Genomic DNA, 25,417 nt, shown 5'->3' with positions numbered 1-25,417 from the left:
ATCACTGACTCACACCCAGTCTATATAAACATTCTCAATTACCTCCAGAACCTCTTTTATGGTTGGAGCGTTCAAATCAGGATCCAACAAGGTTCACACAGTTGTAACAATATCCTTCCAGGCCCAGCCGGTGATCTTTGCAGGATAAGAAATTGACACAGCTGAGTTAAGATTGAGTTAAAGTTAGTGTCTGAAGGCAGCAGTTCTCAACATTTTTGGACTTGGGGCCCTTTAAACTTAAAAACTGAGGACTCCAAAGGGCTTTTCTGTCTTTGTATATTTTATCTGTTAATATTTGCTGTATTGAAATTAAAACAAATTTAAAACTATTAAAGCACTTTTGAGATGAGCCCCATTATGTAACATAAATAGCACATATTTTATTTTATTTTTTTTATCATTCACAGATTTTTATTTTTATTTTATTTATTTATTTATTTATTTATTTATTTATTTATTTATTTTTAATGAAATTTATTGACAAATTGGTTTCCATACAACACCCAGTGCTCATCCCAAAAGGTGCCCTCCTCAATACCCATCACCCACCCTCTCCTCCCTCCCACCCCCCATCAACCCTCAGTTTGTTCTCAGTTTTTAAGAGTCTCTTATGCTTTGGCTCTCTCCCACTCTAACCTCTCTTTTTTTTTTTTTTTTTTTTTCCTTCCCCTCCCCCATGGGTTCCTGTTAAGTTTCTCAGGATCCACATAAGAGTGAAACCATATGGTATCTGTCTTTCTCTGTATGGCTTATTTCACTTAGCATCACACTCTCCAGTTCCATCCACGTTGCTACAAAAGGCCATAGTTCATTTTTTCTCATTGCCACGTAGTACTCCATTGTGTATATAAACCACAATTTCTTTATCCATTCATCAGTTGATGGACATTTAGGCTCTTTCCATAATTTGGCTATTGTTGAGAGTGCTGCTATGAACATTGGGGTACAAGTGGCCCTATGCATCAGTACTCCTGTATCCCTTGGATAAATTCCTAGCAGTGCTATTGCTGGGTCATAGGGTAGGTCTATTTTTAATTTTCTGAGGAACCTCCACACTGCTTTCCAGAGCGGCTGCACCAATTTGCATTCCCACCAACAGTGCAAGAGGGTTCCCGTTTCTCCACATCCTCTCCAGCATCTATAGTCTCCTGATTTGTTCATTTTGGCCACTCTGACTGGCGTGAGGTGATACCTGAGTGTGGTTTTGGTTTGTATTTCCCTGATAAGGAGCGACGCTGAACATCTTTTCATGTGCCTGTTGGCCATCCGGATGTCTTCTTTAGAGAAGTGTCTATTCATGTTTTCTGCCCATTTCTTCACTGGGTTATTTGTTTTTCGGGTGTGGAGTTTGGTGAGCTCTTTATAGATTTTGGATACTAGCCCTTTGTCCGATATGTCATTTGCGAGTATCTTTTCCCATTCCGTTGGTTGCCTTTTAGTTTTGTTGGTTGTTTCCTTTGCTGTGCAGAAGCTTTTTATCTTCATAAGGTCCCAGTAATTCACTTTTGCTTTTAATTCCCTTGCCTTTGGGGATGTGTCGAGTAAGAGATTGCTACAGCTGAGGTCAGAGAGGTCTTTTCCTGCTTTCTCCTCTAAGGTTTTGATGGTTTCCTGTCTCACATTTAGGTCCTTTATCCATTTTGAGTTTATTTTTGTGAATGGTGTGAGAAAGTGGTCTAGTTTCAACCTTCTGCATGTTGCTGTCCAGTTCTCCCAGCACCATTTGTTAAAGAGGCTGTCTTTTTTCCATTGGATGTTCTTTCCTGCTTTGTCAAAGATGAGTTGGCCATACGTTTGTGGGTCTAGTTCTGGAGTTTCTATTCTATTCCATTGGTCTGTGTGTCTGTTTTTGAATAGCACATATTTTAAAATAAAAACTATTTTCTTCCTTCCTTCCTTCCTTCCTTCCTTCCTTTCTTCCTTTCTCTTCCTTCCTTCCTTCCTTCCTTCCTTCCTTCCTTCCTTCCTTCCTTCCTTCCTTCCTTCCTTCCTTCCTTCCTTCCTTCCTTCCTTTCTTTCTTTCTTTCTTTCTTTCTTTCTTTCTTTCTTTCTTTCTTTTCTATGTTTATTTTTGAGAGAGACAGAGCATGAATGGAAGAGGGGCAGAGAGAAAGGGAGACACAGAATCCGAAGCAGGCTTCAGGCTCCAAGCTGTCAACACAGAGCTTGACGTGGGGCTGGAACTCACAAACCGCAAGATCACTACCTGAGCCGCAGTTGGACACTTAACTGACTCAGCCACCCAGGCGCCCCAAAAAGAACTATTTTCTGAAGCATATTTAGTAAGAAGAGGGGCGTCATTTACATCTTTGCAAATCTCCATAGTTTCTGGCTCAAACAGAGGACACGTGGATTCTTCTAGTTGCTTCTCCGCTCATGCTGTTGTCATAGGTTGCTTTGGCTGAAGTTATTGATGAAAATCCTGCCTCACACAGATGTGTATTTGGAAAACGGAGGAGTATTTTAGTAGCCTTTTCAGCCATTTTTCTTGGAGAGTACAACAGTGCCTTAGTGCTTCTTAAATGTTTATCTTTGGGAGAGAGAGAGAGCGAGAGCACGTGCACAAGCGAGAGCGGGATAGAGAGGGGGACAGAGGATCTGAAGCAGGCTCCACGCTGCCAGCAGTGAACCCACCTCGGGCTCAAACTTACAAACCACAAGATTGTGACCAGAGCCGAAGTCAGACGTTTAACTGACTGAGCCACGCAGATGCCCCCAGAGCCTGTTAATGTTTTAGTTGCAGTGTAGACTCTGAAACCCTTGAGCTGACTGTATTGTTAACATCAGAACCATTATTGTAGCCCACACTTTGAGTGGATGTGCCCATGCATGGGTTTCTAGCATCATGCATTGGTTATTTGGAAAATACTGGTTCACTGAATAATTTAGTGCACATCTTCCTGATGATATGCAGTATAAAAAGTGACCTGTGTTACTGTCACCACTGATCCTTATCAGAATGGAGAAGCTTCAAGGCCACAGTGGCAATTTTCCAAAGTTCTGATTTTTGCTTGAAAGCTTGATTTTTTTTTCCAAAGTTCTGATTTTTGATTGGTCACAAATTGGTCAATTATTTTCCTTAAAGCAGCAAATTGGCTTGCTGTGCAAACCCTGCCTGCTAAGTTCTCTGCTAACTCGACTGGCTTCTCTTGGAAACATCTCCTGTTTTTCTGATTCTGCAGAACCCATGGCATACATCTAGACATAGAAAGAATTTTTAAAAACATGACTTTCATGGGAAATGTACTTGTGGGTTTATTCCACACTGCCCTGGAGAATCAGAGGATGATGGGGTCATAGTTTATTTTTTTTAAATTAAATTAAATTAAATTTTACTTTATTTTATCTTTAGAGAAAGAGAGTGCATGAGTGGGGCAGAGGGGCTGAGGGAGGAACAGAGAGAGAGAATCCTAAGCAGGTTACACACTCAGTGTAGAGCCCAACAAGGGGCTTGATCTCATGACTCTGTAATTGTGGCCTGAGCTGAAATCAAGAGTCAGATGCTCAAATGACTGAGCCGCCCAGGTACCCCGATAGGGTCACATTTAACAAAATGTATTTTATTTTATTTTATTTTATTTTATTTTATTTATTTTATTTATTTTAATTTTATTTTATTTTTTATTTTTACTTTTATTTTTATTTTATTTATTATTTAAAAAAATTTTTACATGTTTATTTTTGAGAGAGCATGAGCGGGGGAGGAGCAGAGAGAGAGAGGGAGACAGAATCTGAAGCAGGGTCCAGGCTCTGAGCTGTTAGCAGAGAGCCTGATGGAAAAAGTTTATTTTAAATATTAAAATAAAATTAGGACTAAAGTTATGCTTCCCACTAAGAAATGCCTTGCTAGACTGCAGTAATCGTGAAATCTGAATTTCTGTCCACAAGGACAGAAGAATCTTGACTATCCTGGTATTTCTCAAGGTCTGTTACAGAACTTGATTCTAAATATCTTCTCTTTCTTCTTCCAAATCCCAAAACCTTCTTGCAGTTGAATGTGAAAAGTAAAACTAGCCTGGATATAAAAGCCCAAGCCTGAGTCATTGACGAGCTTGTTCTCGGCGCCTCTGGCTCAGGCAGCACCGAGTCCCGGCCACACTCACACACAGGCGCTGCTCCCCCCTCCACCTGCCCCCTCTGTAGCTGTGAGTGCACGTCTTCCCCGGAGCCCCCCTCAGCTGGCTGAGGGACTGCTCTGGCTGCTGCCTTAGCTCCTACACGTTCTCTGTTGTAGAGACGAATTGTGAATCGGATCACTGCCTACTACTCTGTCCCCTGGTGACTCCTGGGGAGCAGGGACCTACGGTTCTGGTCTTTGTGTTCCTGTACCTGGCACAGCACCTGCAGAGAGTAGTCTCTGCTGAGGTCCGTGACACGTGGCATGTTCGACATGTCCTCTGTGGCCACGTCCTTAGTACATTTTTGGGGGAACAGTTTCTCATTCCAGAAATGGGGCTGAGTTTATTGGTTCCTGGGCCACTGTTCCTGTATTGAATACAGGTGTTGAAAAAGCACACCTACGGGAGTGAGAGCAAGCTGTGGAAACATGGACGACACTGGGGGTTTGCGGTTCTCTGCAAGCATCGCGGGTTCCTTAACCAGCTTTCTCTCTGTAGGGTATGAGGAGAGCACTGTAGGTGGTGGAGCGGACACACACATTTGCAGTGTGGTGCTGCCACTGTTGTGCGCTGAGCACTGTCTCACTGGTGTTTGTGCTCGGGAACAGGAAACGATGGTTTTAATTCAGTCTCTCAGCCCCCGTGCCAGCCCGTTATCAGGGGGCAAAATATGGAGTGTTCTTGGGTGGACGTTTACTGACATCTGCAGGTGTGATCACTTTGATTCACTTTGGCTAACTTGTGGAACGGACCACTGAAGGTGCTCACTGTGAGTACTTCGTCTCATGGACTGTTGGCTGCATCTTGCTGAGCAGTGCCCAGAGTTGGCGGTTGCTTAGGGAAGGAGCATCTCCCTGTGGACGTGAGATGGTGAGACGCAGGTAGCGCACGCCTGTAGCTTCCTGGTGGAAGCATCGCTTCCCACACAGGCATTTGCTTGTAGCAAGATCCGGTAGAAGTGAATGCCGCGTTTAGGGAAGGTGCCGCTGTCTCTCCTGGTCACCTTGTGTTGAGGGCAAATGGATGTCACCCTCCGTGATGGCCAGGACACTCCTGAATGTTTAAAAGATGTCTCAAGTAACTGATGAGTTTGGCTGCGTTTGTTAGGGAAAGGAAAGACCTGACTTTTCATGGCATATCACTAGTGGGGCAATTATTTGCATCTATCAGAATGGGAGATTTCTCAAGACAGGCAAGAAAATGATTCTCCTGTCATATCAGAGGATTTGTGTGCACTTAAATTGTGTGAAGAGTAGGGCTTGCAGTGCGTTTTGGAAGCACGGTTGTACGGAATGACCATCAAATATACGCACGTGTTTCTCTCTCCCTCTGTTGTTTCTTCAGCTGTGTGTGTCTTACCCCCTTTCTCTGTGTGAAGGGTTTAGAAGGGAGGAGAGATGGGGGTCCCGTGTGCGTGTGGCCAGATACCTGCATCAGGTTGTGCTCTGGGTGCACAGGGAGCAGCGACCCCTCGTCCACAGGATGTTTGGGCCTGTGTAGAGGATGGCGGGGGCGGATTCTTCTGGGAAGTTTTTAGTTTTCATCAGCACAGTACATCTTCGTTTGTTTATTTATTTATTTATTTTAACTAGGAAAACGAACACTTGAAAAAGTTCCAGGTGACGTGGGAGCTGCATAATAAACATCTGTTTGAAAACCTGGTCTTTTCGGAGCCACTTCTCCAGAGCAACTTGCCGGCACTGGTGTCACAGATCAGGTATCTGGTCTTAATCTGCATGTGTCTCTGTGAGGTGACAGCATGGGCCTTTTCCCTGTGGTGTAGCATGTGTACATCTGAACACCACTGCAGTGTGCAGGTTCTTGCCCAAAAAGTCGCAGGGCTTAGGGAAAAATACAGTTTGGACAGAGACTCAAAACCCTGAGAGCAATACAATTAAACTTTAGAATAACAAACTCCACAACAATGCCTCTAAGATTTAGCACCGCAAAGTGATGGATCACTAAATTCTACACTGTAACCAATTTTACCGTATATGTTAACTAACTAGAATTTGAATAAAAACTTGGGGCAAAAAAAGATTTAACACCAGAAATTCCTTGTAAATAAGGACAAGGACATAGGATTTTACTTTGACAAGACTCAGGCTTGGCCCGGTGGCTGTGACGTAGTCCGTACTGTGGCACTCAGGTGTGCAGGGGGAATGGGGAGAGGGTGTGGGGGGTGAGAGGAGGGCTCCAGCATGGACCCAACAATGCCAAGGGGCTCCTGGGCACTGAGGGCAGGGATTTGTGTCTCTCAGATGCTCCCTCCATGCCTTTGTTCAGGGCTTGGGTTCTTCTTACTGGCGTAGAGTATCCGTGGGGCTTCCTCATGTGTGCCAGGATGGGTGTGCCAAGTGCAGTATGCAGGGCATTTGCCCTGGTTGATGCGGCTGGGGGTGTGTGTGTGTGTTCCCACGTGGCTGTGCTCAGTTGGGAGGAGCCTCTTTGGGTCTGCATTCCCTGTGTGCTGCCTCGCCAGGTGCATGCTTCCTGGGTTCTGCAGCGTGGTGATTTTGTTCTATGGACTTAACCACATGTGACCAGACTCCTACACTCTAGACGCTTAATAACAGCATGGACCACGGTCACCTTTATTTAAATGTCCATGCTGAAATTTATTTGGACCAGATTGACAAAGAAGGGAATTTTTTTTTTTTAATTTTTTTTTTCAACGTTTATTTTATTTTTGGGACAGAGAGAGACAGAGCATGAACAGGGGAGGGGCAGAGAGAAAGGGAGACACAGAATCGGAAACAGGCTCCAGGCTCCGAGCCATCAGCCCAGAGCCTGACGTGGGGCTCGAACTCACAGACCGCAAGATCGTGACCTGGCTGAAGTCGGACGCTTAACCGACTGCGCCACCCAGGCGCCCCATGGGAATTTTTTTTTTAATGTTTGTTTATATTTGAGAGAGACAGAGACAGAGAGAGACAGTGTGTGAGTGGGGAAGGGGCAGAGAGAGATGGAGACACAATCTAAAGCAGGTTCCAGGCTCTGAGCTGTCAGCACAGCTTGGACCCACGATTCACGAGATCATGACCTGAGCCAAAGTCGGAGGCTTAACTGACTAAGCCTCCCAAGAGCCCCAAAGGGAAATTATTTTTTAAGTAAATAAATTATTATCATAGTTGACTTACATAGCACTTTTTTCTTCTCTTGAAACCCGTGTATCAACCTAGTTTTCATTTCCTATATTCCTAAATTCTATCTGAGGGATCATAACTGTTCTCACTTAACACTCACCTCTAGAGAAAGAAGAACTCTAAAAGCAGTTGGATAAAGGTAATGGGGGCAGAGAGATCAGAACAAAGTGTTGTGTGGGTGTGGCCTATGCTCTGCTTGGCTCCTGACCCCTGCCGACATCCCCTTCCCCTTCCCCACAGCCTCTTCTCCGCCCACCCTTTCCCTCTGTGTCCACTCTGCAAGCATCTGGCACATTCCGTGGTGGGGGCATGGATCCCTGAGTGTCCTAACTTTGACTCCCCCCCCCACAGAAGAAAGAGAGGAAAATACTCAAAATTGTGAGTTTGAAATGCAAAACATGGTTTTGTCCCTAGTCACGACATTGAGATCCACCAAAAGCACTTTTTATGAAAAGACATGAGTTTTGGGAAGGGGGAGGGTTCTTACAGCAAGATTCCAGGACCTTGTACTTTCTTGTTCTGGTGAGCCAGTCAGTTTGATGGGCTTATCATCAAACTGGGGCTGAGTGAGCAGTACCTGAAACGTGTCCCGAAACTGTGCCTTAGTTCCAGATTTCTTACTCACGGCACATGATGGTAAGACTCCAGAGACTGGCAGTGTTTTAGTCTTGAATGCTAATTCTGGGCTCAGGCTGAAGTATTGCTCATGGGAGCAGGGTGGGAGCCAGGGAAATAGAGATGGGGACCGAGCTGGGGAGGAGGCAAGAGAGCGTTCCCCAGGAGGACTGGTGATGCCCAAAGCTCTTCTGTGCTCCCTGGCAGACTCCCTTTTCAGACCCAAGGATAATTCAGGTTTGAGCTTCTGGCGTATAGATACCCATTTAACAATGTGTACCAGTTTTGGGATGAGTTGTATACAAATACTATCCCCTAAAGTAATGACCACGGCTGTGGCATGTAAAATCTGTAGTTGCGAGTATTTTAATTGACACTGGGCTCTGGGCCTGTGTTTAACTTTATTATAAAGTAAAACATAGATAGACAAAACTACACAAAGCAAATGTATAGCTAAATGAATTGTTGGCAGGTGAGCATCCCATGGCCACCCGTGAGCACAGCCCCCAGGAAGTCAGTACCTCTGTGTGGCCCGTCCAGACACAGGGTCCTCTCCCTGAGCTGCCGCTGAACTGGCTTCCGTGGTAGTCCTGCTCTTTCTTTTTTTTCTTCTCATATTACTCAGGTGTGTGTCGCCATCGTCTTGCCTAGTTTTTTGTTTGGTGTATCTTTTGTATTTTGGTTTTTTTCAAACACGAATTATTTAAGCGAGGCTGACCTCATGTAAAGGAACCAACTAAGTTCAAGAAAGTTATTTCTCTCCTTTTTTTTTTGAACAGCTTTGCTGAGATACAATTTACATGCCATACAATTCACTCATTTAAAGTATACAGTTCAATGGCTGTTGGTATATTACATCGTCAGCTATTAAAAATTGTGGTAAAGTATGTACAACATAAGACTTGCCATTTTAGCCACATTTAGGTGGACAATTCATTTGGATTAATTACATTCACAGTATTGGGCAACCATCACCAGTATCTATTTCCAGAACTTTTTCATCACCCCGGAGACTCCGTCATGGTTAACTAACAATTCGCAATCCCTTCTTTTCCCCATGTCTTTGGTAATTCTTTAACCTCCCGGTCCCCACCCCACCCATCCTGTCCCTTGTAATTTATCTGTTGAAGAACCTGAGCCCTTGACCCTTCAGAGATGCCCAGAGTGTGGACCCCGCAGCCTGCGTGCTCACAGGGCACCGCACAGGCTTTCTGTCTGTGCTGCCGGAGAGCTGGTGCTGGATCCAGAAGCTTCATCAGACCTGTTTCCTTCCCTGTGGCAAGACCAGGAGCCTCACTGTCTGCTTATTTGTTGTTATGGGTATTAGCAGCGATTGCCCAACTGGATTTTATTTTAAATATATAATATTAATTGTTCAGGAAATGTTTAATTAGGTTTGTGAATAAACTTACCAAAAGTGACTTTTTCGTTCTTCTTATCACTTATTTTTTCACATGCATGGTATTTGTAATCGAGGTTACCGTGAGTATCTTTCCATGCATTTACAAAGTGAGTATTTAGATAGTGACCCGTGTGTTCAGCCACTGATGCCATGCGCCATGAGGACATTCTTCGTTTTCTCTCTGGATTCCAGTCCAGCTCTGCTTGAATGTAAGCCCTGTGCCTACACATTGTGCTCCGATTACCCCACCAAAGATGTCCCGGGACCCCTGACTGCTTTGCTCTCCATTGGCTCAAAATGGAACCTGTATCATGGTATAGGAGGAGAGCAGTTCTCACTTCTGGTAGAAGGGGGAAGAAAAATGTGTGCCGGGCAGATACCGGTCTCCCTTAACATCCCCGTTTTCCAAGTGGTACAAGAGAGGCAGGATGACGTTACATAGAAGATGGGCTTTGTGTGAAGCATGGGAATCTGTCTGTGATGAGCAAGGCTGTGGAAGCAGGAATGGGAGAGAAAGTGGCTGCTCTGGGACTGATGAACAGCCAGCCAGAGGGCTGTGTTCTCAGGCCCCGGGCCCACCCAGTCACTGTGCAGAGCCCAGAGCAGCCTCAGAATCTTGGTCTTTTAGAAGAGTGTTGTTTGGTTTGTTTGTTTTTTTTTTTTTTTTTTTTTTTTTGAGCTCTTCTTTGAGCTTCTCCTTGATTCCAGATTCTGTTCTGGGTGCCTCACAGCAGCCTGGTGCAGTGCTTAGCGGTGTCCCACTTGTCACATCAGGAGAGGAGGTGACGGAAGCAAAACTCCCGTCTCTGGCCTGGAGCCTTTGGACCCCTTTCCTTTGCTGAGATGCCTCTCTCCCTAGGCTGGGGACCACAACACACGACACGTGCAACGAGGACACGTACAGCACCCTGCTGCAACGGTACCAGCGCTCCGAGGAGGAGTTGCGCAGGGTGGCTGAGGAGTGGCTGGAGTGCCAGCAGAGGATCGACGCGTATGTCGATGAGCAGGTAAGTGCGTGCTGCCAGGAGATGTTGTGGGCCAGGCACGTGTGCCAGGGTGACCAGGGACGGGGAGGTGCAGGTGCGGTGACAGGGAATGGGGAGGTAGGTGCAGGTTGGGGGATTCTGGCCACTGACTTTCCAAAGGGAGCAGAGATTCTGCGGTGCCACAGTGGTCTTCATTCAGTTGTGCCTGAGGGTGGCAGCAGCTGTTAATCAGGTCACTGTTGGCCTGGCTACACCCACCGTCACCTGCATGGGCTGCCACCTGGTTCAGTGTCCCCTCAAGAGTCTATGAGGCCCTTGGGAGCTCCTGAGCCTTGTAATTTCAGGAACTGCTTCCTGAAAGCTCTGCCATTCAGAGCCCATTCTCGGTCTCTCACCATCTAGAAAAGGAGCGCAGACAGAACATAGTTGATTGTACTTGGCAGGTGCTGACAGGGACGGAGGAGGACCAAGAAGGCAGGGCCCTCCTCTTGGAGATGGGGCCTGAGGGCAGGTGCAACTGGTCAGCAGGAGCCTCTTAGGAGGCCAGAGTGTGGGACTTCCAGAGGGCACCCCAGCCTGCCTGCCCGCCTTTCTAAAACTGCAGGAGGGTGGATAGAGGAGGAGGAATTCAAAACCGCCCTTTCCAAGATAACAGGATGTACGGAGTGATAAGGGAGCACTGACAGAGCTCTGTTTTACTTTTGAGACTCTGGGATTTGGATCTGCCCTACTGCAGACCCCGTGGATGCTTTCTCTTTCCATGTTATAGGTAGGATGAATATAAATGCAGTTCTGGTTTTAGAAATTTTTCATTTCTCCAGTTAAACTGTGACTAAACACATAAATGCCTCAGGACAACTCTTAGAAAAAAGGAAAGACTGAGACTTTGCAGAAATGGAGAAAACCTTTGGGAATAGTAATTTTCTTATGGATCTGTCCCTGAAATTAAATGTCTCTTTAGGAATGTAATGTATAGTATTATCACTGCTATTCTGATGAAAATGGAGTGTATGTAAAAACAACAATATGGCTATTTTCTCTAGGAAGGAAAGTACAGTCTTACTTTAAAAAGTAAACCTGAAATTAAATTTATTTCTTTAAAAGTCATGTTCTGGGGCACCTGGGTGACTCAGTTGGTTAAGTATTGCAGTTCACAAGTTCGAGTCCCGTGTCAGGTTCTATGTTGACAGCACAGAGCGTGCTTGGGATTCTCTCTTCCTCTCTCTCTGCCCCTCCCCTGCTCTCACTTGCGCGCGCGCTCTCTCTCTCTCTCTCTCTCTCTCTCTCTCTCTCAAAAATAAATAAACATTAAAAAATAAAATAAATAAATAAAAGTACATGTTCTCACAGCTCTAAATGCTTACAGTAAAAAGTAGGAAAGATCTTAAATCAGCAACCTAACTTGGCAACTTAAGGATCTAGGGAAAAAAGACAAACTAAACCCAAAGCTGGCAGAAGGAGAGAAACAATAAAGATTACAGCAGATAAAATACAGAGTAGAAGAAACAGTGAAACCAGATGTTTGTTTTTTAAGATCATCAAAGTTGTCAAATCTTTAGCTATATAGACTAAGAAAAAAAAGAAGTCTCAATTACTAAAATCAGAAACGAAGTGGGAACATTATTACTGATTCTACAGAAATAAGAAGAATGGTAAAAGAGTACTGTGAACAGTATCAGAACAGAACACCAACAAATCAGATCCCTTTAGATGAAACGGACAAATTCCTGGAAACACAGAACCTGCTGAGACTAAGTCACAGGGACACAGGAAGTCTGAATAGACGTACAGCTGGTATGGAGACTGAATCACTAATCAAAAATCTCCCAGCAGAGGAAAGCCCAGGACCTGTCGGCTTTGCAGGTGAATTCTGTCAAATATTTAAAGAAGAATTAACATCAGTCCTTCCAAAAAACTGAAGAGGAGAGAAGCTCGCCAACTCATCCTGTGAGGCTAGCATTACCCTGATACTAAAGCCCCACAGACACTGTAAAAACAACAAAACTACAGGCCAGCATCCCTTAAGAACATTGGAGCAAAATTCTCAACAAAACAAACAATTCATAAATATATTGAGAGAACTTTACACCGTGACCAAGTGGGACTTATTCTTGGAATGGAAGGAGGGTCAACATGTGAAAATTGATCAGTGTAATAGACTACATCAACAGAGTGGAGGGGGTAAAAAAAAAAAAAAAAAAAAAAAAATGATCGTCTGAGTCGCACAAAAATCATTTGACAGTATTTAACCCTCTTTCATGATAAAACACTCAACAAACTAGGAACAGAAGGGAACTACCTCCACATAAGAAAGCCATGTGTGAAAATCCATGGGAACCATCATACTCAGTGGTGAAAGACTGAAAGCATTTCCTCTAAGATGAGGAATAAAGCAAGGTTGCTTGGTTTCTCTGCTGCTATTCAACATGATACTAGACGTTCCGGTCAGAGCAATTAGGCAAGAAAAATAAAAGGCATCCAAATTGGGATGGGAGAAGGTAAATTATCTCTGTGGATGATATGATCTTATGTGTAGAAAATCCTAAAGACTGTAAAAAAAAAAAATTACTAGAACTAATAAATGAATTCAGCAAAGCATTAAGAACAAAGTCAGTGCACGAAAAGTTATATTTCTGTACGTTAACAAATAATCTGCAAAGGAAATTATAAAAAAATCCCATTTACAACACTATCAAAATGAGTAAAATACTTATAAATTAATTCACTCGAGGTGGAAGGTTTATACAGTGAAAACCATTAAACTTTCTGAAAGAAATTAACAAAGACATAAAGGGAAGTACATGCCATGTTTGTTGGAAGACTTAATGTTAAAATGTCTGTATTAGCTAAAGTGGTCCACACACTCCGTGCTATCCCTGTCAAAATCGTAAAGTTGTTTTTGTAGAAATAGAAAAATACATCTTGTGACACCTAGGTGGCTTAGTCAGTTGAGTGTCTGTCTTTCAGCTCAGGTCATGATCTTGTGGTTCATGAGTTTGAGCCCCACATTGGGCTCGCAGCTGTCAGTACAGGGCCTGGTTGGGATTCTCTGTCCCCCTCTCTCTCTGAATCCCTCCCTCACAAAAATAAACATTAAGAAAAAAGAAAAACCCATCTTAAAATTCATATGCAATCTCAGGAGACCCAGAGTATCCAGAACAATCTTGAAAAAGAACAACAAAACTGGAGGACTCACACTTTGTGATTTCAAAACTTACCCATACGCAGAAGAATGACATTGGAACCTTACCTCACACCATATGCAGAAATTAACTCGGTAGATCAAAGACCTAAATGGAAGACCAAAAATATGAATGAAAATAGGACTCCAAGTGAAATACAACAGACACAAAAGAATAAATATGGTAGAACTCCACTTATATGAGGTCTCTACCATAGATTCTTAGGGACAGAAAGTGTAATTCATGGGGACCAGAGCCGGGGAAGTGGGGGGGGGGGCAGGGGAGAACGGGGAGTTATTACTAATGGGGACAGAGTGTCATTTGAGGAGGATGAGAAAGTTCTGGGAATGGATGGTAGGGATGTTTGTACGATGATGTGAATGTACTTAATACCACTGAACTGTACACTTAAAAATGGTTAAGATGGCAAATTTTATGTTATGTGTATTTTACCACAACAAGAAAAAGGAAAAAAAGGTATTTTCCCTTTTTTCCCCCACAAAGAAAAGACATCCTCTTTACTAAAGCAACCAAAAATTTATTTTCACTCACCTATCAAGAAACCATGATGCCATTAATACAAATTAGGGAAACTGAGTAATTTTAGCATCTGGAAGGTACCAGTCTTTCTAGAACCCTTGGAATGGACATCAGTCACTTCTAATCGAGTAGTAGTTTAGGAATTATGTAGTAATTTCAAGGTTTCAAAACATCTGTAAAATAATTGAGTATTCACAAGTAAGCATGGACGTGGGAGACAGCTGACAGCTTTAAATCACTTGTTTTTGCTTGCTTTTTAAAACGTATCCTTTATTTGTTATTTGACACATACATAAGCCTGCAGGTACCCAAATGTTCGGAAAAGTTAATCACAGAGGATGTGAGGAGAGGGTCAAAAGAGTAGTTCTATTGAGTGTGTGCCGAGTTCTGTACTAAAATACAGATTACTACCTTTCCTAATGTGTAGCTCCTTTAAAATCGTCTTTAAATGTGCAATAGTGATAGCTACTTGTGAGAAAAAGGTTTTTCCTAAAAACAGACGTATGTCACGTAAAGGGAGGACTGGCACCGATATTGAATCTTCCCATTCAATAAGATGGTATATATTCTCTTTTTAGGTTTTTTTTTTTTTTTTTTTTTTTTTGTATTCTGTGTTATGATTTTACCGTTTGTTTCCTACCAAGTTTATACCTGGGGGCTTCGGTGTTCGGGACCGCACTGTCACGCTGTTGGCACTCCACCCAACGCCCTTACTCTCCAGGAGTTTCTGAGTTGGCTGCCTCGAATTTTCTAGGAGACCGTGACCCCTACAATAATGTTTTGTCTTACCCTGTCTGGCACTTGAACTGGTTTGTTTGGCTTCGGTTAAAGCCTTCGGCACAGCACGAATGGGTACTGCTGTCGGCCACTGCTGTTGGCGCTGTGCTCTGCTCTGGCTTCCCGTTAGGTCACGTGCTTGCCTCGCTTACTGATGATAGTTCTTGGCAAATTACGGAAGGCTCCCTTTTCTAGCTTATTAAAGTTACGATTTTTGTAAAAAGCAGAAATAGATACTGAATTTGATTGTATGGTTTTTTCTTTTATGTATTTTTCTATATGAAGTGAGAGATTAGGTTTCCTAATTTTGAGACATGTTTGCATCCCTGGAATTAACGTCTTACTAGATTATGGTGTATTCTCTGTTAACCCATAACTAGATTTAAGTAGCTGATACTAGGATTTTGGTGTCTGTATTCTGAGGTATCATTGACTCTTTGTCTTTGAGGCCTTCTCTGTTTTGCATAAAGGTTATGCTAGTCTCGTAGAATGAATTGAGAAACTTTCCATGATGTTTTTAGCAGCATCCAGTTAAAAAAAATTTGTTTTTCCATAAAGGATTTGAGGGAATACACCCTAAAACCTGGGGCATGATTTGTTTTGCAGGGAGGAGGAGCGAGGATTATAGACCTCATGCTGCCTTTTCAGTTTACATTTTACTTTGTCGTCTGTTCTGGGGTTTTTGCTTCATGAGTCAGCTCCACAAATTGATGTTCGCCTAGGAAGTTGTCTGCATCGTTTAGACAAGGGATTACAAGCTTGTGCTCAGAGGGGAGGCTGTGGGAGAGCTGCTGCCCCCGCCCCCCCCGCCCCCCCCCCCGCCCCCCGGCCTGCCTCCTGGCACACTTGGCATGGAGAGCACCATCTGTACCAAAGGAAACACCACACCCTCGGCCAGGAGGGCGGCAAAGGGCGGGTGCCTCAGAGCTGCGAAGACGTCCAGAGAAGTCTGGCCCTTAGGTGGAATCTCAAGAGCTTTCTAATGTTGACTCAGCTTTTTAAAAAGCACTGTGCAGGCACAGCGGAACAGCCCGTGAGCCACCTGCTCACAGCTTTTCTTTGGATGTGAACGTCTACCTTGTACAGTTACTTCCTCCTGCCCCCCTTGCCTGTGTCTGCCCTTTCTCAGGCCCACTTTAACTGTGGGGCCTTTTCTTCCCTTGGTCAGCCTGGGAGGGAATTTGGAGAACAGTGTTCCCGTGTTTATTGATCACATTTGCTTCTTCATTTTCCTGATAATTTCTGCTTTTACCTTTAATTTCTTCCTGCCTTATGGGTTTGTTTCTCATTTTTATTTTGTTCCTTTGGCTTGTTAGGTTGAACACATACTTTTCAGTCTTTTGTTCTGTTTCGTTCTCTCAGAAATGCATCTAAACCGGTACATTTTCTTCTACATGTTGGGCACATCTTACATAATCAGATTTGTGGGGCTTTCATTGTCAGTTATTTCTGTGGACTGTACTTTCAACTTTGATTTCTTCTCTTATGGTTTAAATGATTAAAAATGTTTTTTCCAAAAGCATGAATTTGTTTTTTGAAATTACTTTTGTTTTGTTTTGGAGGGTTTATTGGTAGTATTTTCTTGTCTATGGGATTAAATATGTCCCCCCCCCCCTTTTCTTTGTTCTGATAATTTGGAAGATACAAATCCCACATCTATGTTTTTAGTGGTTATTCTTAAGTTTTTAATAATTAGAAGAATACATTTAGATAAACATCAAGACTTCATTGTTTCATAGCCTCCCCCCGCCCACTAAAACTGTACCTTTGAGCCCATTCTTTATTCCCTGTCCCCCTCAATTGGGCTTCTTTTCTAATTGTGGTAAAATACACGTAACATAAAATCTACAGTTTTAACCACTGTGAAGTGTCCAGTTCAGTGGCAGTAAGTACATTCCCATGGTTGTGAGCATCCCCAGCCTCTGCCTGTAGAACGTCTCCACCTTCCCTGAAGGACACCCTGTCCCATTGCACAACAGCCCTCCCTTCCCCCCACCCCTCCCAGCCCCTGGTGCCCCCGTCTACCTTCTGTTCTGTGGATTTGACTCCTCCAGGGGCCTCGTGTGAGTGCAGTTGTACCAAATTCGCCCCTTTGTGACACCGGTGTCCTGTCCGCAGGCTCGTCACGGGCAGGCTGGGTCATCTCCATTTCTGGATCTCTGGTTCAGGCAGGGCACATAACAAGAGGCTTTCGGTAAAGGATGAATGTTCACTACTGCAGTGACAGATTCAGCTCTGACATCTTAATTTCTTTTTTTAATGTGAGTTCCTCCGTGTTTCCCACGTAAGAAGAGCATGTGAAAGAGGTGGAGCCTCTGTAGGTGGTTTGTCACGTGCACCAGATCTGAGATCTCCCCTCGCAGACGCCTGGGTGACTCTTGCTGGTACTGAGGTTTTTTGTTTGCATCTCCTTACTAGATGACCATGAAAACCAAACAGCGCATGCTGACAGAGGACTGGGAGCTTTTCAAACAAAGGCGATTCATTGAGGAGCAGGTAAGGCTGTGGGGGGGCTGCACGCCAGAGCAGGAATGCAGCTCGGGAAACCCCACCATTTCAAGGCCACACTGCCCTGCCTGCTCCTGAGATAGTCTTGTTAATCCTAGATAAACTAATTTTCCTTATCTGTTTCCGCATCCTCTGTATTCCTCAAGGAAAAACTCGTTTATCAAGTGACCCCCTCTAGCCCTGCGCTCTCTAGGCAGGTGGTGGGGTCACAGAGTGGGACTGGGCCCACCCCCCTCAGGCTGTTTCCCGGCCTCCCACACGCCTGGGCCATACGTTCAGTGTGGCTGCTGACGGTGCTGCTCGCTCCCTGCCTCCCTGCTTCCCCACAGGCTCTTCCCTGACCCTCTGCACCCTCTGAGGCTTGCCGGGGCGGGGGGGGGCGGGGGGGGGAGCTTGTCATGATGTCCTCAGGGCACTCGACTTTGGAAGCTTGCTCCCCTTGATTTTCATCCACATGCTGGCGTCTGCTGCTTTTCTCCAGCCAGCTCTTCTCCCTTGGCCCTCTTCAGACATTGGTGCCCCCTGTCCTCACCCCTGTGGTCTCCTCTGGGCCCCGCGGGTAGAGGGCACCATGCTCAGTGTGCTCTCCTGCCCCCGGCCCCCCTACCCTTCCTGTATGGATTCTGTCCTATCAAATGGCCCTTCCAGCCTCACCCCTTCCATTGCCAGAGCTGGTCCACAGGCCTCTCTGAAATCCAGATGCTGGCCTAGTTGATTGGAAGTTTGGGTGCCACTTTCCACGTAGCTCCTGGCTCCACCCCCTTCAGTTGCTGGTCCTTGTCCCTGCAGTGGGCATCCTCCCCAGCTGGCCTTGCTCCCACCTGCCAGCTGCCATCACGTGTCACAAGTGCCACTCGTGCTACAGCTCCGTGTGTGCAGGCCTGTGTGCCTCCAGGCTACACTGTTGGGCACGGTGCTCTCCTCCCAGTCTGCCAAGACCCCTTTCCTGCTCAGCCCAGGGTCAGTAGGCCTTCTACAGGTGTTTCATTGGATGCTTAGCTCAGTGCTCTGCCTCTGACCCAGAGGCTTTTTTTTTTTTTTTTGGCCTCTGATGAAGTTAGCAGCGAACCGCCTCCCCTGTGAATCACCCCCCCCACCTCCCCCCCGCCCCCCCCGCCCCACGCCGGCCCTGCTGAGCTGCTTTTCTGTTTCCGTTTCCGTGGCCTCCTGCACAGATCTGGGCTGGAGCACCTCCCACCTCATGGTTTCCTCTTTCAGGGTCTGAGCTCCTTGGGGGCCACAGTTTAGTTCTGAGCTCCTGGTCCCTAGGGAGTCCCGAGCACACAGCCATTTGGGGTCAAGGCTGGTGTCTGCTGGTGAGGCACCAGCGGGGGGCGTTCCTGCTCCCTGGCCTTTGTGCAGCTCTAGCCAAGGGCTGCTGCACATTTCAGGTCTGCCCCTTTCCCCCCACCCCTTCGTGGCCCTTTCCTATTCTGGGAAGCTGTGGCCGCTGGCTTCTAGATGGGCGTGATACATATTACCGTGATTACTGAGAACTCGGACCACCTGATTGGGGAATATGTCTTGCAGAGTTAACCTCTCATTTGATGATTCCCTCCAGCTAACCAACAAGAAAGCAGTTGCTGGTGAGAACAATTTCACGGACGCCATGAGGCACATGTTGTCCTCCCGGCTGAGCATGCCCGACTGCCCCAACTGCAACTACAGGAGAAGGTGAGCCTGTGCTGTCGTGTGGGCACAGAGGGCCTGTGGGACCCACGGCCTCAGCAGAGGCGCTGACCCTGACAGAGTGTGGTCTGACCTTCTCTCCTGGCTCTCTGGGTAACTGTCCTTCATTCCCACTCAGATGTGCTTGTGATGACTGCAGCCTCTCACACATCCTCACTTGTGGTGTCATGGACCCCCCCGTCACTGGCGACATCCACAGTCACCAGCTGCCCCTCCAAGTGGATTCTGCTCCCGACTATCTCTCTGAGATGCGCCCACCTAGCGTGTCCTCAGCAAGCTCAGGGTCAGGTTCCAGCTCTCCCATTACAATTCAGCAACATCCCAGACTCATCCTCACAGACAATGGCTCTGCACCAACTTTGTAAGTTGTGACTTTGTAATAAGATTTCAGAAATTTACGTAACCCAATAATGAGAAGTATGGACAGTATTGTCTGCAGAAGTATGGATATCATTATAGTGCTTTTCCAGAAAAAGGATCCTTCATTTTTTAAGCAACTTTTAAAATATGAAATCAGTAAACCCAAACTTTGACACTATTTCATTACCTGAAAAAAAAAAATACGGTAAATTAATAAATGCCAGTAAAGAAAAACCATGTTGGTATGCAGGGAAGTGTCTCTTCAGTTCTGGCTTCACGTTTCCTCATTTTATTTGAGGGTGATCAGCCCGAAGCTCATTCCGCCTCATTGTCCGTTCAGCATTCATGCTTATTCCATGTCTTGCTAAAAACCCAGATGATCACTTTAGCAAGCGATTGAAAGGTTCTGTTTTCCGTGTTCCCACATTATCTAGAAGTACATTTTGTATGAGCGAGGTGGCTGTGCCACTATCGCCAATTCACACTGTAGGTGAGTGGTCCCACGTTTGTTCGGAGTTGTGACCCTGTCATTTGTTGAGGCTTTCCACCCTGACTTCTGGACGGGTTGCACATGGATGCGTGTTTTTATTTTATTTAGGTACATTTAGGTTTGTATTTCGCTTATCGTAGAGCATAGGGGTGTCAGGAGCCCCGTGCAGGTGACGGACATCAGCCCCGGTACCCAGTAGTAGAGATTGTTGCCCCAACTGCGGGCTGTTCAGCGCTTCTCAGATTTCTCACTGCTTCCATCTGGATTTCTCACGATGACTCTGAGGCTTTCCTTTGGAGTCTTCCAGTCCTCAATATGCATCTGGTCTCAAACACAAAATAATTCTAAAGGGATTGGTCTGAATGCCATGACTCTGTTGAGCTCGAACTGCTTTCTAGTCCTGGACACCCTGTGCTCTCTGGGAGTCTGTGAAGGAGGGTCGAGAGTTTCCCAGCCAGCTGTTCACCAGCCTCTAAAAAACGTATCGGCAGGAAACACATACAGCCTAATAAAAATGTGTGTCAGAAGAGCCCATCCCTGCTCACATGTCACAGCTGCCAGCGTCAGGTGTGAGCTCCTGTGCCTTGTCACGTGGTGGAGGAAGTGGGCTGTGGGCACCTTTCTCCTCAGGCTGGGATTGTCCGTGGCCGCTCCAGGCCTCTGGTCCTTCAGCAGCCTGGGGCTAATGTCTGCCAAATACGATTTACTGTGACCTGAAGCCCTCCAGCGTTGCCTTTGGTACGTGTTGTCTCTTTCTTGGTGTCATCGCGAAGGCGCTTAAATAGAGTCGTGCAGTTTTAGTCTCTGTTCAGCAGTGCCCTCCAGTTTTGGTGGGCTCTAGGGCCAGTGCAGCCCGCCTTCATTACGTCGAGCAGACGATTTAATCACTTCATCTCTGAACCTCGGTTTCCTCATCTGTGGGTCATGGTGGTTATAACATCTCAGGAGCAGCTGAGTGTCAACCAAGGCAAAATGTCCCGTCACCTCAGGCACCACAGGCCCTCAGGAAGCCTGCACAGCCCGCACCCGGTGGGTGCTGTGTGCTTCCCTTGGTGAGTGTGCTGTAGTATGTTGACTCTGTTTCTAAAAATGGGAAAGACATTTGAGTTGAGCAATTCTGGACGCTCTTCTGAAGCTAAAACGTCGCTAGTTCTTAGGACTTTTCCTTCTGGAGGTTGTTGTATGCTGAGGCAGAAGATGGACTCGGAGGCATGCTCACATGGACTGTGGGGTGACCACGTGTGGTCACATCACACCTTGAACAATTTGCACTGCAGTGGGAGCTCCGTGCCCACTCTTTCCGCACACCAGAAAAGCGTATGTTTGAAGTGGCCTTCGTTGGCTACAGTCTTGAAATTTGCTTATAATTTTTAGTAAGTATTTCATTTGCCCATTGTTTAGATGTCTTGCTAAAGCTGATATTTACTTAAGATCATGACTGACTTGTCCAGAGCTGGCCTTATAGTGAAAAACTTTCAGTATTTTGTCAGCTAAGTGCCTTAAAGTTTTGTTCACCTGGCTACGTCTGAAATTTTGGCAGTCCTTTGTAGTCCTTTAATTTTAGTAAAAAATTGTGTCTGCTTGGAAATGGCAGAGAACAGCTGTAGACCAAGGCACTTCAAGTTGAGTGGAAATGCAGTGATTAATCTGTTTACATTTTTAAGCTTTTTCCAACATTTTTCTACTTTTGGAGTTTTGTTTTCCTTTCTTCTCAATAGTACCAATGGTAATTGTTCAGGCATTTTTCTCCTTGTGTTCAGGTTACTGAGAGATAGTAGGAAGTGTGTGGCGCTCAGTGTAACACTCTTGTGAACAAGAATAGTGTCCGTGAAGGAGACGTCTGTGCTTTGTGGGTGGTTCACTCACTGTCCCTCCGGGTAAATGGCCTCATAGTGACCATCTCTGCCTGTCTCAGTTGTAGTGATGACGAAGACGTTGCACCATTGTCAGCTAAGTTTGCTGATATTTATCCATTGAGCAACTACGACGATACTGAGGTGGTGGCCAACATGAATGGAATCCACAGCGAATTGAATGGTGGCGGGGAAAACATGGCTCTGAAAGATGAGGTATGGGTACAACTTCTTCCTGGTGACAGTAAGTGGCAGAAAATGGTGATCTGGCATCTTATTTTTTTATATTCTTGCGTTTTGAAAAGTATAAATGATAAAGGTTGTTTTTAAAGTCCCCTCAGGTAAGCAGTACCAGTAGTAGCTCTTCAGAGGCTGACGACGAAGAGGCAGATGGCGAAAGCAGTGGGGAGCCGCCAGGAGCCCCAAAGCAAGACGTGGCTCTAGGCAATGGGAGCCCCAGGAAAGAGGAAAGTAAAGTGGACAGTCCACCCCCATCTTACCCAACTCAGCAGGTACGATTTTATCTTTCTGAACTTTGTGTTTTGCCAAGGGTATCTTTCTCTGTGTGTATTTCCTAAACATGAGAATTATTGAATGCAAAATTGTGTTGTTTTGAATAACTTCTGAAGATGAGCACTGGAGAGGATCAGAGCATGCTTTTAAAAATAAATAAACATGACTCCTGAGCCCCATTTTGATCTTGTTCCTCTTGCTTGAGTCTAATCGACTCTTGCTTGAGTCTAATTGACGGAGTCAAATCGGTCTTGGTTTTGTAGCTCTCCAGAGTAGCTCCAGATATTTGGGTATCATAGAGGGTTTTTTCTAGAAAGAAGCAAGGGGAGAGTTTGTATTTTTGTTTTTTAAATGTTTATTGTTAGAGAGAGAGAGAGAGAGAGAGCGCACGCGTGCACACGCGTGCACATGCGTGCACGCGAGTGGGGGAGGGGCAGGGAGGCAGCAGATCCCAAGCAGGCTCGGTGTTAACAGCAGAGAGCCTGACATGGGGCTCGAACTCACGAACCCACGGCCCGTGAGATCATGACCTGTGCCAAAGTTGGATGCTTAACTGACTGAACCACCCAGTGAGACTTTTTTAAATAAGTAAAATAGTGGAATGTTAAAATTTCAGAAATGGTTGATTTTGTAAGGGAGGTTTTCTTTCTGGTGGATATCTGGTTTCTTAACTGGAGGTAATACCTCATGAGACAACTGTCTTTTCTTAGAGACTCAGTTTTATAAATAGGTTATCACGTAGTTTCTAAATGAAAGGAAGACCAGGTAAAAGTCAAGATGCTTAGTTAATTAACTTACTTAATAGGCAGTGTAGATCCACAGTTCAGGCAAGGAAGGTGACATGGTGAAAAGGTGTTACATTGAGAAGTCCTGCCCCCTTGTCCTTCACCATCTGCCCTGGCCAGCACCTACCCACCCCCAGTTTTAGTCCCAGTAGATAACCAGTCTTTCTCGTTGTCGTGTGTCTTCCCAGTGTTTGTTTATGCAAATGCTCATGTTTCTTCTTCCCCTTTCAAATGAAAAGGCTTACGTGCACAGGCAGTTCCCTGACCAACTCTCCCTGTACAGAGTGCACTTTGTTCTCTTCTGCTGCCCTCTGTGTTCCAGCAGGTGGATGTACCATGGTTTTGTTTTTCTTTTTAGTCCCCTGCTGCTGGGCACCTGTGTTTGCTTCCCTCTTTTTCCCCTATATACTGTTCAGGGAGCGTCCTTACGCATCTTTCATACATAAGTAGGTCTATCCCCAGGATTGGTCACCAGCAGTGGCTTTTCTGGGTCAGAGTGTGATGGCTGCCCTGCCCCCCCGAAGAGGCTGCTATCATACAGTTTTGGGGTGCTGCCAGTCTGATAAGAATTGGTAATCCCTTCAAGTTTCAGTCTCCATTTTATTGTTTATGGGTAAAGCTGAGCATTCTTTTATATATATCAATAGGCCATTTGTTTCCTTTTCCAGCTTATAGAGTTATAGGAATTAGAAGAATTCTTTATGTGTTGCCCCTCCTGTATAATTACGTGATATGAAAACATTTTCTCTTGGTCTGTGGCATGTCTGTTAGTTTTTAATGGTATTTTTTGAAAATCACAAGTTTTTAATTTTGCTGAATTCTAATTCATCAACTCTTTCTTTTATGAATCATACTTTTGATGTCCCATCCAAGAAAACTTTGCCTAATACAAAACTCTGTTTTCTTCTAGACGATTTGTAATTTTAGCTCTTACTCAGGTCTGGTTCATTTGACCCAGTTTTTACTTATGGTGTGAGAGTAGGGTTTAAATTCATCTTTTTGCACATGTGGATATCCAGAGTGTCCCAGCACCATTTGTTGAAAAGACCATCTCTTTTCCTGTTGAATTGCAGTGGCCATTTGCTGAAAATCATTTGACTATAAATACAAGTGTTTATTGTCTGCACTCTGTATTCTGTGTTTATTTGACCTCTGGGTCCTTTCCCATAGTGTATTCGACCTATGCTTTATAGTAAGTTTGGAAATAAGGTAGGATCTGCTCTCCAGCTTGGTGAGGCCTTATTGAAAACTGTTCAGAATCCTTTTTGTTTCCATGTAAGTTTTAGAATCAGCTTGTTCTACAAAAAAGCTTTCCTGGATTTTGATAGAGATTGAGTTGAATTCTTGAATATTTGGTAGAATTCACCTGGGCAGAATCCTCTGGGCCGAGTCTTTTATCTGTGGGATAATACAGATCAATTTGGGGAAAATATGGCCCTAACAAAATTGGAATCTGTCAGCCTGTGAATGCACTATACCTTTCCATTTGTTTAAATCATTGTTGATTTCTTTCAGCAGTTAAAATTTCTAGTAAGTAGGTCTTGAACTTCCTAAATTTATTCTTAAGTATTAGATGGTTTTGATTCTGCAGTAAATGGTATTTTCTAATTTCAGTTTTCAATTGATTGTTGGCAATATGTGGAAATACAGTTGATTTTTATATATTGATCTTATATTCTGTAGCTTAAACTCATTTATTCTTTTTTTGTTTTTCCTTTTTTTTTTTTTTTTTTTTTTGGTAGATCCCTTTGGATTTTCTACATGCAAGATTATGTTGTTTGTGAATAAAGACAGTTTTACTTTTTCCTCAATCTGGATGCTTTTAATGTCTTACTCTCGCCTTCCTGAGCTAGCTAGCGCCTCCAGTCCAGCTCTGCGGGGAAGCGTTACAAGCGTATGTCTTTGCCTTGGTCCCAGGCCTGGAGGGAAGTACTCAGTCTGTTACTAGTGTGATGCTACCTGCACAGTGTCTAGGGATGACCTTACCAAGTGGAGGACATGAATCCTGTCAACTCCTAGTTTCCTGAGAGTTTTATCATGAACATGTATCTGGTTTTCCAAATGCCTTTTCTGAATCTATTGAGATGTTCCTGTGGTTTTCATCCTTCATTCTGTTACTGTGGTGTATTGCATCAAGTGATTTTTGGATATTAAACCAACCTTGTATTCCTAGGATAAATCCCACTTGGTGTGGTATATAATTTTTGTTTGTTGCTGGATTGGTTTCCTAATCTTTTACATCCATGTTAATGAAAGATACTATTTTATGGTTGTCTCTCCTTGTGACATCTTTGACTTTGATAATATTAGCCTTAAGGAATTAGTTGGGAAGTGTTTATTCTGCCTACAATTTCTGAAGCAATTTGTCTAAAATTCGGATTTCTTAAATATGTGATAAAATTTACCAGTGAAATCCCCTGGGCCTGGTTTTTTTTTTTTTGTGGGAAGACTTA

At 44.7% G+C, this 25,417-nt stretch overlaps 1 protein-coding gene across 14 annotated transcripts in view; it reads left to right on the top strand.

The window, feature by feature from the left end:
- Positions 1-25,417, top strand: part of FAM193A (family with sequence similarity 193 member A) — a 169,973-nt gene that overhangs the window by 104,767 nt on the left and 39,789 nt on the right. For all 14 annotated transcript variants that reach the window (XM_023253472.2, XM_023253476.2, XM_023253470.2 and 11 more), the window contains 7 exons: positions 5,711-5,835; positions 10,141-10,288; positions 17,185-17,262; positions 18,836-18,948; positions 19,082-19,324; positions 21,729-21,882; positions 21,999-22,178. In XM_023253472.2, coding sequence (XP_023109240.2) covers positions 5,711-5,835; positions 10,141-10,288; positions 17,185-17,262; positions 18,836-18,948; positions 19,082-19,324; positions 21,729-21,882; positions 21,999-22,178 — 1,041 coding nt within the window. The remainder of the gene's footprint in view (positions 1-5,710; positions 5,836-10,140; positions 10,289-17,184; positions 17,263-18,835; positions 18,949-19,081; positions 19,325-21,728; positions 21,883-21,998; positions 22,179-25,417) is intronic.

This window comes from Felis catus, chromosome B1 (assembly GCF_018350175.1).
Source record: "Felis catus isolate Fca126 chromosome B1, F.catus_Fca126_mat1.0, whole genome shotgun sequence".
NCBI lineage: Eukaryota > Metazoa > Chordata > Mammalia > Carnivora > Felidae > Felis > Felis catus.
The sequence above is the reverse complement of the archived record's forward strand: the minus strand, read 5'-3'. Positions and strand labels throughout refer to the sequence as shown.